We start from the raw sequence: 13,757 nt of genomic DNA on the forward strand, positions 1-13,757 counted from the left end.
TGTATATAGACAGTGAATCAAGAGGAGCAATACTATATATTTCATTCAGCTTCCACATCATCTTGAAAACAATATCTGTCCTGTTGTCCATGATGGGAGCAGGAAGCCATTCCATGATTTGTTCTTGTTCAATGAATGACTCTTCTTCCTCACTTTAAACAAAGATACTTGAGGTGCCTTGCCTCTTCAGAAATTTCACTGTGCATCCATCATTGTGAGTACATGTTATTTGTGCAACAAAGAACTTTTCTGATTTTTTTGTGAGAAACTTCACACGGACAACTGTCCATATTCGGCAACACATCCTGTCAGAGCACTGCATCAGAACAGTATTTTTGTCGAATACAAAAGGCGTTTAAAAAGTTGTAACATCTGGGCATTCATTGGAATTCTCGAATTGACTTTTCTTATTTCACTTATTTGATCATTATCAATTTCCATGCACGCTTGTTGTCTAATATTCATTTCATTAACCTGGCATTGCATGTTGTTTTGGACCTTTGATAATAATCCAGATGTTGGCCACCTCATGCAATTTACGTATTACTAAAATCAAGCCTTGAGGCTTCATGTCCACTTCCAATAAATCCAATTATTTGTGGTGACCGTGTATGGCATGGTTGCACATTCATGTTCTGCATAATCCCAATATTCAGATTCAATGACCTGAGGTCAGGATAAACAGCAGATGTGATGACCCACAATATGTTTCCGGGTTCGAGGCATTCATGAAGAAGGATCTCCGTGTGAAAGTCACAAGAATTCCCACAGAGGTTGGAAATTCTCAAGGTAGCATTTTCATCCTCATCCACAAATGCTCAGGCATGTACATGGTATCGGCAAAATGGGTCCTTGAACCTGAGCACTCACGATTGACAGCGACGACTGGCATCATGTCATGTGTTTCGTAAATTGTTCAACGCATGCCTTGCCAACTTCATTGCTTACCTAGTAACCGGTGATGAAATGTGGATTCACCACTGGGATGTAGCAAACCAAATTTGACTCCATCCAATTGAAGCACGAGTGGTCAGCATCGGTCAATAAATAATTTTACACCCCACTCCTCAGCTGGCCGAGATTGTGCTCAGATGGGAAATTCAAACACATCGATTTGAAAATTAAATCATAGTCAAATTCAGCAATTCTCTGTGTGTTTGTTGTTGGTTGTTATCTCCTTATGCGGGTTCCAGAAGGTGGAACGGAGAGCACTTCCAGGTCTCGAAGTTTCTTCCTTCATGCGTGTCGTTGGTTTTTATGTCCATTTGCGGGTTTCAGGAGATGGAACGGAGACCTACCAGGTCTTAAAATATCTGTGTGTGTGTGTGTGTGTGTGTGTGTGTGTGTGTGTGTGTGTGTGTGTGTGTGTGTGTGTGTGTGTGTGTGTGTGTATTATAATATGTTGCATATAATATGTGTGTACATAACATGTGCAATGTGACGCATAAGTGTATATAACAAGTGCAATCTGTCACATATAACATGTGTGTATAACCTGTACAATGTCACCCATACCATGTGTTTACATAACAAGTGCAATATGTCAGGTATAACATGTGTAACTGGCAAACGTACCCAGCGTGGCTGGGCAAAGTCGGATTCCTCCGCCCACCCATTCCCCTCCCTAATCCCACCCCAGCTCCTTCCGAACGACTCGCACCTCACCGCCTCCTTCTCCTCCTCCCCCACCACACACCCTTTCTCCAGACACCCACCCCACGCCTTCCCCTGCCTCCTCCCACTCCACACCCCTCCCTCTGGACTCCCACCCAACCCTTTCCCCTTCCCCCTCCTCCTGTTCCCTCCCACACTACTCCCCTTCCACTCCCTCGGGAACTCTGCTCGTGTTTATAAATACTCGACCCACCCACGTCTGGGTGGGTTGAGTTTGTGAACAACTTGCTGAAAAATGTAGTCTGTGTTTTTTCAGAAGACAACAGATGTTTGTGTGGTGTGCGCTTAAAATATTCGACATAGTCAAAAGGGTATGTTCTGATTGTAGTTAGCATCAAAGGGGTCGAAATAATCGAAACTTTCAAGCATGTAAAAAGGGTCTAAAAAGGTCCAAGTGGTTTAAAGCTCCAAATGCTCAAGGTCCAAGCTGTCTAATCTGTCTGAAGGGTATAAGGGGTATTAAGAGTAAAGAGGGTCTTAAAGGGTTTCAGTGTCTTTGGGGGTTTCAGGGTCTTACAGGTCTTAAAGCGTTTTTGGGGTCCTCAAGGGTCTTTGAGGTGTTGAAGGGTCTTCGAGGTGATAAAGGGTCATACAGGTCTTGCGTCGAAAAAGACTGATGCAGGGAATGAAAACATCTTTCGAACAATCTCCGGGTCGGACTTGGCCTGTGTTCCAAATTTTGTACTTGTCGGCCCAGCAGTGTTTGAAAAAAATGCAAACATGCAGACAGAATTTTATTTCTTAGAGAGGTGTATAAATCACAATCGTGCATGTATATGTGTAAATCACGATTCATGTATGTGTGTGTGCGTGTGTATGCGCCGCCACCACCAGTCGTCATCTTCACTCACGAGTCCCTCAGGCTGAACGGAGCCTTCCTCAGTCCTGAAGCATACATCTTCACCCCAGCAAGGAACCACAACTTATGGACCAAGCTGTCTCCTTATCCGTGCTGTGCCCAACAGAGCCCTCCCCGGTCTTGAAACATCCAGTTTAACCACAGCAAGCAACCAAGAATAAGGACCAAACCCTCTCCCCAAGCCGTGTGTGTGTGTCTCACTGTGTATGTCTCAGTGTGTGTGTGTGTGTGTGTGTGTGTGTGTGTGTGTGTGTGTGTGTGTGTGTGTGTGTGTGTGTGTGTGTGTGTGTGTGTGTGTGTGTGTCAGTGTGTGACTCAGTGTGTGCCTCAGTGTGTCTGCTCCGTAACTCCAAAACCATAAAACCTAACAACCTGAAACTTTGCATTGCTATGAAAATTCCAAGAAAGTTCAAGAGTGAAAATCGGGTGTTTGGGTTAATTAAAACACCCTGTAATAATGAGTCAGCCGGACGCCATGCTGGTTTCAACACTGGCTTTATTCCCGGTTATTATTCAGGGGACCGGTTATTATTTGGATATTACATCCCTCTCCAACTTGCATAACAACAAAATACCATGCAAACTGTTCGGTAAGATGGTAAGGTAATAAAACGGAACTAATTACCAGAACATGCAAACATATAAATCATTCTCATAGATTGTACATTTAGAACATGTAAACATATAAATCATTTTCACAGGTTGTACATTTCCTCTCTAACTGTGCAAGAAAATGCTGCGTGCTTCGGACACGGAATAAACAGGTATAAAACACCATGTAATGGAGGGTCCGAACCGACTTCGAGTTCTTCAATGAGTCGACGTGTCCTTTTAACGGTTCTTTTAGGGCGCGTTGCGGATTCGGGTGTTGTCGTTGAGGGTGCCACTAGTGGTTGAGGAACTGGAACGGGCGTTGTTACGACGGGATTTGGGTGGATCGTCGCTGGTACCAGTTCATCGGGTGGAGGATCAAGGGGGATGTCACTGTCGACCACCTTGGATGTGGGTGTGATCGGTATGGCGTGAAACTGAGACGAGTTTCTGGTCATGCTTGCGCCATCTTTCCATGCTGCGGTGATCATGGAGCCTTGCGCGTTGGTGACAACCATCGGTTTGGGGTTGTAGCGCGTGGAGAACTTGTTCTTTCATTGTTGCTTGACGAGGACAACATCACCAATATTGATGGGGGGCTTTAACGCGCTGGCGCGGAGATCCTTGCGTGCCTTCATGATGGTTTTTGCGGCGGCATCGTTGTGGCGGTTTTCCACCACGGCGGCTGTTGCGACCTCCTCGCTGGGACGGCTTTTGCGCGTTGTGACTCTCGCTGTTTTCGGCGTACGCTTTCTCGGGATCGGTGCGTTCGTGAGCCATCTCAGCGGCTTGTCGCTCCGAGGCCTCCATTGCTTGGGCAAGTTCCAGCGTGGTCTTCAGCGTCAGGTTCTTCTGCGCTAGCAGTTTGGTGCGTAGACGCTTTGACTTGCAGGCGTCAATGATCTGGTCACGGATGAAGTCATTGATGACCTCGGGCTCAAATTCGCTGAAGCAGATCTTCGCCATGGTGCGCAGACGTGTGGAGAATTGAGCTACGGTTTCTCCATCCTTCTGCTTCTCTTGGCGGAACAGGTGTCGGGAGTATGACGTGTTTGTGAGTGGCGCAAAGTACTCTGTGAGCGCAGCTTTGGCGGTGTTGTATTTGTTCGGCTCGGTTTCTGGCAGAGTGTCAAAGATGTCCTGAACATTTATGCCAGCGCAGTGCAGTAAAAGTTCTCTTTTCTGCGCAGTGTCTGTGCAGCCGGATGCAGCGGCGAAGCGCTCAGAACTTCTGAGCCAGCGCTTCCAGCGCTCTGACACGGTGCTTGGCTCACCATGTGCATCAAAAGTAGCTACAGGGGGCACATTCATAACAACAGACATTGTTCTTGTTTTGTTTTGCACACGACAGAAAACACAAAAAGTTTGGGACGGGTCAGTTCACTTGTTATCGCTCACCCACAGGGTCGTGTATGGTTTTGAATATTGTCACAGCACACGCCACAATAACAGAGTTTATGCACAAGAGAGTTGACACATCACAGTCTTTGGGGCTCGGATTTAGAATAGCTCGGAATGAGGTGGTACCCACGTGGTTTTGACGTCACAAAAAAAAATTATGGTTTTTTCTTTCTCTCCTTTTGCACTTTTGCGCTGAAATTTCGGCTTCCTGTTCGCTGTATGGCTGTTCTCCCTTTGTAGAGATGCGCCGTTCTGCCCTTGTAGAGATGGGAGGAGTGTTGAAGAGCTAATAACCGTTATCCTCGTCGCCAGTTGTAATAATGAGTCAGCCGGACGCCATGCTGGTTTCAACACTAGCTTTATTCCCTCCTCATCCGAGAGTACTTCCGGTTCAGGGGACCGGTTATTATTTGGATATTACACACCCCTTTTGGAGATAATTAACGGCATTATTTAAATATATCCTTTATTGGGTGCATCCTCGGCCACCTCGCTCTTTGGGGTCTGGAGACCTCTCCTGGGTCACCTTGCTGGGATCTGAAGCCGCCATGTTTTTTCGCTTCCTCAACCATGCCCCGATTTGGAACAGGCCACAATGATTTCTTCACGATAAAATTGTTTTTTTCCACTTTCCTCACTCATATTATCGAATGCCTGTTCATCAAAGCCATGAATGGCTGTGTACATCGCTTTTGTAAGTGCTAATAGTTTTCAAATGAGGAGCTTGGAGCGATTTCATGCATTACATCAAACAATTTCCCACGATCTACTCTCACGAGTCGTATAACTAAGCCGATATATACCGATTTACTTCAATCAAGCAAGGCTATGTTCCCTCCTTCTACACACACACACACACACACACACACACACACACACACACACACACACACACACACACACACACACACACACACACACACACACACACACACACACACACACAAGAAAATGTGAAATTTCCAAAATATTAAACTTTTCTTTTTCACTGTTTGGAGAATTATATTTGGTGAAGAAACGATTTAGAAATGTGCCAAAATGAACCAGCTTCGTTGAGCTAAATGATTTAATGTATTCACTGCTTGACGTCACACCCTGTCCCCCAAAGGAACTGCTGATTTATAGTGTCTGCCAGAGCTGTGCCAAAATTTTCAGAGATTTAGCGTCATCGGTCACGTGATTCAGCAGCCATATTGTTTAAAAAAAAACACAAAAACCTTCAAAAATCTTCTTGGTTGAAGTGGCTGAACAAGTCGAGGCGAAACCTTACACGTCTGACCGGCTGTCCATGAGGAACAAAAGGTTTACACATATGACGTCATAGGTCACATGGTTTGGCAGCCATATTGGATTTACCCGAAAACCTTTAAGAATACACCACTCAAAAGAAGTCCTGGCGAGGGTCTGCAATCTCGGATTGTTCTTTTTCTTGTTTTATAAGGTACTAGTGCGTGAACGAACTAGTGGACCATGCTGTCTCCTTATCTGTGCTGTGCCCAACAGCACGGATAAGGAGACATAATGGCTATAATTTAATGGCCATAATGTACTAGTGCGCAAAAAAACTAACTTTCAATCTGCGTGCCAGAAACAACAACTACACAGGCCGTTCCTTCGCTCTCGCGTGCCCGTACATGCGTGGCCGTACATGCAAAAAATAACAAAAAAAACTTTCAAACAACCACACAGGCCGTTCCTTCACTCCCGTAAACGACGACTGGATTGGGGCATTGTGTTTGTCTATAAATGCGCATAAGAAATCGAGAAATTATTAGAATACAATGAGTCATCACTATCCGGAAGTCCGTACGTTGTAACCCGTAATGGGGAACGCGGCTAAGGATCTCTTCCCCAACGGCCACGCCTACGCAGCAACGTGTGTGTTCTGTCATTGGTAACTAAATGGCACCCTTTCCCCATCGGCCACACCGACGCAGCAAGGTATACTGTCATTGGTTTGGTAAATAAATGGCCATAACTTGGGAACCACTTGTCCGATTAATATCAAACCTTGAAAAGGCACATACTCAGGTCCCCAGCAATATACCTGGCAAGTTTCAATTAGATCGGACCAGTGGTTGTCGAGAAACAGCGGTGACACACACACGCACACACACACACACACACACACACACACACACACACACACACACACACACACACACACACACACACACCTGGAATTATAGATGGATAAGTCAATACCTTAACTGAGTGCTGTCTCAGTAACTCAGATAAGTAACTGAGTGCTCGAACAGGGTCATGCACCGAAGATGTTGCAGTGCCTCTTCGGCTAACAAATCTATGATCCCAGACAGGCGACCGGCGACCTCAATTCCCCAGGCATCTCCTCGGCTCACTGCTGTCTCCATGAAGCTCCTTTTCAGTCGGTCCTTGTTGAGATTGTCAGGTGCACGATACAACCTCCGGGCTCTGTCTGGGAGAGAGGTATGTTTTAAAATAGCCACATATATAGGATTAGGCGCATGATTAGATGATTCTACTCCGAGTAGTCCAGTGAGGAGCAAGAAAAATAAAAAATAAGTATGAATTCTCAAAACATTCATTTGAACTTCTGCAGGACCCCGCAGACAGGCAACTTACCAGGGTGTCTGGCCAATGCTCCAACGTTGATGCCTTCGTTACAGAGTATACAAACTTCACGGCAGACAAGGTTTACTGATGGGGCTTTGGACATGGAGCTGCCGGCACTTGAAGTACTTTCAGACCCAGAGAATACCCGGCGTCTTTTCATCCTGTCTGATAATCGGTCCTCCTCGTCTTGTCCTCGGGAATGGATTGTGTAGAAAGATAGTTTTGGGTAGTTTCTATTCATTTGCAACGTCACAACTTAGAACAGATTGGGATCGAATTCTCTGCAAGTGGCAACTTCCTCTGAATGATAAATCTAAAAAACTTACGATTAGCAGTTGCAGTTGCAGTGGATATACTTTTCGCACGATTGTACAACTCGGTTCGGCAATCCAAATGATATCTCAACTTGGGGTCATCTCCGTTGTTCCAGTACTCATTTAGTCTCCTGATCAGCGCCGCATCGTCCACGCGCTCAGAATATGACAACATCTGTGGGTGGCACATTTGGGTGACTTTTGACAGCTTCTGCATCTCAGTTCCGGGACCATCACAGATGAAACACCTCAAGCCATGGCCAGATGCAGTCATTACATCCTCTTCCATACTGTCCGAAAAGACAAGAGAATTTGGCAAAATACTTCTCTCTTTGACGACACATACGTGTGTCATGTATTTTGGCACACAACAGACAGAATGAGTCCATACAGTGATGTGTGTTAACAATCACACTAATAGATCTGTGTTACAACAATAATGATTCAATCTTACGTTGAATTATGTGTAATTTATAGAGTGAGTCCACTGCATGATAATCTTAAAAACTAAATTTTAGTCGATCAACACAGACAAAGTTCTTACATTGGGCCATGTACTCGATCTTGCAGCCATGATAAAATCTCTTGTGCGAGCTGGCAACACCGATTAGCATAGGTTGTTCAGATGTTCGTTTTTAAGCAATAACCTCGAGATAAAACTGATGTAAGTTTAAATTCGCAGTCATCTAAACTTTAGACAGCAGAAGAAAAACACTTAATAAAAAGTAACTTTCATACTGTACCTCAAAATCGTTTTTTTGTTGAAACTTCTGCCAAGGTGAAATGCTGCCGCTCCATTTCCACAGGCAGAGAGAGAATCCTGCTGAACATGTGCAGAGTAAGTGTCCACTCTAATGTTGCAGTGTTTTGTACAATGTTTTTTGGAGTGGGTTTAGCTCACATTGAATGATTGGAATAACTTCAACACCCAAAAACCCCACTGTTGACACCCTTTGAGATACGTACAAATAAAAAATACCAATATTTTATGGCCAGGGAGTGGTTTTTACTGAAAATTAATGGTTGGAATAGATTCAGCACCCCCCAAAACCCCCGAGTTACACATCCCACAAGCTAATATTGGCAAATTTTTATTTTTGAATTTTTTCGCCCAGGCCCCCCGGTCTGGGTTGCCCAACTCCCCAGATTGTTGGCTCCCCAGAATTTTCCCCGTGGATATTTGGTTGGAATAAATTGAGAGGCGTTAGTAGACACCGACATGAACACATTGGTGATGAAAGCTATCGGTAAGCAATTTTTTCACAGATGGTTAGAAAATTTACTAAAATTCCCAAACTATTTGGGCCACTGACATCTGAACTCGTTTCTGCACCCGACGCACGTCTTATTTGCCACTCTAACTTAAGGTCACTAAACAAGTTTCTACAAGTCTTATGCCACTGTGCTTTGTTTTTCTGCAATGTTTCTGCAATACCCCAACCCATCATTCAGTTCATCAGGGCACTCGTTCAAGGGAAATATGCCAAGTTCTTCGAATTTCACGAGGTTTCTTTCAAATGATTGAAAACCTGTTTCAGTCCCTTCGACATGACCTCGTCCTCATCCACGTCCTCGCCAGGGTTGTGAAAGTGATTCGGATGTTGTCCTCCGACAAAGAATGCACAAGGTCCAGTCTATTGGCGGCCTCTGGACTTCAGCTTCATCACTTGGTTTAACGAGCTGGAACTGTTTCTCCATCATTCACACCGTGTCATTGCAACCTGAAAATAAAGAACTTTTATTTAGTAATTGTTATCTCAATGTTTTCACTTATTTCGATGCTAAATTTGTGCCGTATGCGTTGAGATGCCAATTTTCTCACAACAAAGGCATCAAACAAAGAATAAGAAATGAACAAATATTATATAGACACATCATATCCTGTGTTATTCAACCATCATGTTATTCAACCATTCTAACCATCTGTGAAAAAATATAATACAACAAATATGATATAGACACATCATATCCTGTGTTTAGAGCAGTATAATACAACAAATATGATAGAGACACATCATATCCTGTATTTACAGCAGTATAATACAACAAATATTATATACACATCATATCCTGTGTTTAGAGCAGTATAATAAAACAAATGTTATATAGACACATCATATCCTGTGTTTCGAGCAGTATAATACAACAAATATTATATAGACACATCATATCCTGTATTTACAGCAGTATAATACAACAAATATTATATAGACACATCATATCCTGTGTTTAGAGCAGTATAATACAACAAATATTATATAGACACATCATATCCTGTGTTTAGAGCAGTATAATACAACAAATATTATATAGACACATCATATCCTGTGTTTAGAGCAGTATAATACAACAAATATTATATAGACACATCATATCCTGTGTTTCGAGCAGTATAATACAACAAATATAAGAGACACATCATATCCTGTATTTACAGCAGTATAATACAACAAATATTAGAGACACATCATGTCCTGTGTTTAGAGCAGTATAATACAACAAATATTATATGGACACATTCTATCCTGTGTTTACAGCAGTATAATACAACAAATGTCGACGAAATGCCATATTTATAATCAAGATCGTGGCCACGAGGGGGTGCGGATTTTTGGGGTCCATTGTTTTTCGATCCTTGTGGAGGATCTCTGAGTCTTACTCACGTTGTTGTTCTTCATCTTCTTCTTGTGGACTTTTTTGTTTCACAGCCTTCAGTTTTCAACGAAACTTCCTGAAACTTGGCATATACATGTAAAAATACCCTGCGCAGACAGTAACCCTCTCCGAATTTGAAAATTCCTCCAAGAAAAAAAAGTTATGACGTCAAAATATCTCCGCTGATGGAAATCGCCGAAATAATTATCTCCGAAAGTAGACAAGCTTTTTGAATTCTGTTTGCGGGAATCGAACAGGGCATTAGCAGAGATGAATTACCGCACATATGATGCATCGCTATGACGTCATATTCGTTTTTATGACGTCATTCCTATTTTTTGACATTTTTTGTTTCACAAACGCAGAGTTTTCATCGGATCTTCGTGAAACTTGCCATGTGTATGCAGAAAGCCCACGCGCAGGCAGTAACCCTCTCCGATTTTGGAAATTCTTCCGAGAAAAAAACTTGACATCATAATATCGCCACTAATGGAAATCGCCTGTACCATTATCTCCGAAACTAGGCAAGCAGTTTGAATTTTGTTTGCGGGAATCAAACCGGGCATTAGCACAGATAATTTATCGCAAACCTGATACATCACAATGACGTCATATTCGTTTTTATGACGGCATCATTCAGAGGACAAGGATCTCAGCTCATTTGAGCTTGTTTTAACATCCCCAGGGGTAGTGGTATCCCTGTGTAAAGTAGTGGGATCCCCAGGGGTAGTGGTATCCCTGTGTAAAGTAGTGGGATCCCCAGAGGTAGTGGTATCCCTGTGTAAAGTAGTGGGATCCCCAGGGGTAGTGGTATCCCTGTGTAAAGTTTCAAGCTTTCTGCAAAAACGGAACGATTCTGGTGTAAATCCTGCCTCAGCCGCTGAACTACTTCTCTTTCCTCCCTCCCTCCCCCCCCCGTTCTCCGTCGCGGCTTGATATCAGGACGGGGAGGGCGTGAACGAGTGAGTGAGACGGCACGGTTGTGTCAAAGGGCGTGGCCAGCGCTGGTCACGTGGGCCAATGAGAGCGGAGGTGCATATTGGCGAACGGAGCCGTGTGGTGAGGGTCGGCTCGTGTTCAACGAAGGGTCCACGAGAGACATGGACCATGGAACGGGCACGTTCAGTCCATCGGCCTCGTTCACACCTCCTGGGACATCTCGGTGAAGATGGAGGATGCTGAGAGGGCTCGTTACGGTCAGACTTGTCCCAAACGGATGTCTCTGTGCCTGTCGCCATGTTCTCCCCTCTCCACCTTCCCCAGTAAGATTAAACCGATAAACATCGATTGTTTAGACCTGGTATTGATATATTACAGGTACGATGGGTGAAATGTTCCCCTGTATCAAACATCAAAGATCCCCTTGTGTGAGGGGACCGAGACGCTGTAACCGCCATTTTGTATTTCCCTCCTTGGTCCCTCGTTTCTCTTTCAACCGTTTTCCCCTTCGTGTGTTTAAATAATGAGTCTCGGTGAATCTCCGTGTTCAGTGTTTAGTGTTTGGTTAATCTTGGTGATCTTCCACATAACCAAGTGTTCCAACGTTATCCAATGGAATTTTACAAATCCGGTGTGGGCGTGGTTTAACTCAACAAGAAACGTCGAGAATGGAATTTTACAAATCGGGTGTGGGCGTGGTTTCACTCAACAAGAAACGTCGAGAATGGAATTTTACAAATCGGGTGTGGGCGTGGTTTCACTCAGCAAGAAACGTCGAGAATGGAATTTTACAAATCGGGTGTGGGCGTGGTTTCACTCGGACAGTCCTTGGAGACGAGGGGTGATGTGGTTGTTAGGGGGAGGAAACGCTGCAGCTCCCCGTGTTTGCAGAGAATGTGTTTATTTATAAAAACACACTTATCATGGATTATTCACGTACACCGTTTTTAATATGAAATATGTTAATGAGGGAGTGTATATTCATTTAAAACATCTTTATGGTGAAAAAATAACAATGAACATTTGTTAACATCTGAGTGCACAACATTCAAACATTTGTGGTTCCGTGAGGGAGATATTTGACGTGTGTGTGTGTGTGTGTGTGTGTGTGTGTGTGTGTGTGTGTGTGTGTGTATGTACGTGTGTGTGTGTGTGTATGTACGTGTGTATGTACGTGTGTGTGTATATCTGTGTGTATGCATGTATGTGTGTTTGTGTATGTGTGTATGTATGTGTGTGTGTATATCTGTGTGTATGTACGTGTGTGTTTGTGTATGTGTGTGTGTATATCTGCGTGTATGTACGTGTGTGTTTGTGTGTATGTTTGTGTATGTGTATGTGTGTGTATGTTTGTGTGTGTGTATGTACGTGTGTGTATATCTGTGTGTATGTACATGTGTGTGTGTATATCTGTGTGTATGTATTTGTGTGTATATCTCTTTGTATGTACGTGTGTGTATGTATGTATGTGTGTGTATATCTGTGTGTGTACATGTGTGTGAATGTGTGTGAACGTGTGTGTATTTGTATGTGTATGCATGTATGTTTATGTGTGTATGTTTGTGTGTGTGTGTGTGCGTGTGTGTGTGTTTGTGTGTGTATATCTGTGTGAATGTATGTATGTGTGTGTATATCTGTGTGTGTAGGTGTGTGTACGTGTGTGTGTATGTGCGTGTGTATGTGTGTGTATGTGTTTGTGTGTGTATGTGTGTATGTATGTGTGTGTATATCTGTGTGTATGTACGTGTGTGTTTGTGTGTGTGTATGTATGTGTATGTGTGTGTATGTTTGTGTGTGTGTATGTGTGTATATCTGTGTGTATGTACGTGTGTGTTTGTGTGTGTGTATGTATGTGTGTGTGTGTGTGTGTGAGTATTTGTGTATGTTTGTGTGTGTGTGTGTGTGTGTATAAGTGTATGTATGTGTGTATATCTGTGTGTGTCGGTGTGTGTACATGTGTGTGAAAGTGTGTGAATTTGTATGTGTATGCATGTATGTTTATGTGTTTATGTTTGTGTGTGTGTGTGTGTGTGTGTGTGTGTGTGTGTGTGTGTGTGTGTGTGTGTGTGCGTGTGTGTGTGTGTGCGCGTGCGTGTGTGTGTGTGTGTGTGTGTGCGTGTGTGTGTGTGTATGTGTGTATGAATGTGTGTATATCTGTGTGAGTATGTGTACATGCGTGTGTGTGTGTGTATTTGTATGTGTATGCATGTATGTGTGTGTATGTGTGTGTATGTGTGTGCGTATGTGTGTGTCTGTATGTGTGTGTGTGTGTGTGTGTGTGTGTGTGTGTGTGTGTGTGTGTGTGTGTGTGTGTGTGTGTGTGTGTGTGTGTGTTTCCAAGGTGTTTTGGTTATTCTGACTCATTTCCAGAGGAGGTTTCATTGGTTCATAAAGGTTATTTGAGTAACAATTCCATCTGTAAACTTCCTCCATTATTCCCTGAAACATGTACAAGGGACAAGACGCGAACCTTTTCATCACATGGATTCATTCAATGACACCACACAGGTTTTTATTCAAAAAAATGTTTTATTAAAAGGATACAAAAAGTTTAAATTTTTACAAATAACTTACAAAAAAAAAACGAACGACAAAACGCAGCAGCCACGACGAGAGTAAGCGCGCGCGAAGCGAAACTTTTTTGTTTCACAGCCTTCAGTTTTCAACCAAACTTCCTGAAACTTGGCATATACATGTAAAAATACCCTGCGCAGACAGTAACCCTCTCC

General features: G+C 43.4%; 1 protein-coding gene and 1 long non-coding RNA gene across 3 annotated transcripts in view; one reads left to right on the top strand and one right to left on the bottom strand.

The window, feature by feature from the left end:
- LOC147007987 (uncharacterized) overlaps positions 1–13,757 on the top strand; it is a 93,965-nt gene that overhangs the window by 18,398 nt on the left and 61,810 nt on the right. For both annotated transcript variants that reach the window (XR_015053721.1, XR_015053720.1), the window contains exon 2: positions 11,032–11,351. This is a non-coding gene — a long non-coding RNA (uncharacterized LOC147007987). The remainder of the gene's footprint in view (positions 1–11,031; positions 11,352–13,757) is intronic.
- Positions 6,748–7,847, bottom strand: LOC147007989 (uncharacterized). The gene is made up of 3 exons (XM_085865961.1): positions 7,447–7,847; positions 7,130–7,312; positions 6,748–6,962 (listed from the first exon to the last, which is right to left on the bottom strand). The coding sequence occupies exons 1-3, from the start codon at positions 7,787–7,789 to the stop codon at positions 6,748–6,750; spliced, it is 741 nt and encodes a 246-aa protein (XP_085722087.1). The 5' UTR covers positions 7,790–7,847.

Source organism: Eptatretus burgeri, chromosome 22, assembly GCF_056783735.1.
Source record: "Eptatretus burgeri isolate ZD-2024b chromosome 22, Ebu_testis_v1, whole genome shotgun sequence".
NCBI classification, from domain to species: Eukaryota; Metazoa; Chordata; class Myxini; order Myxiniformes; family Myxinidae; genus Eptatretus; species Eptatretus burgeri.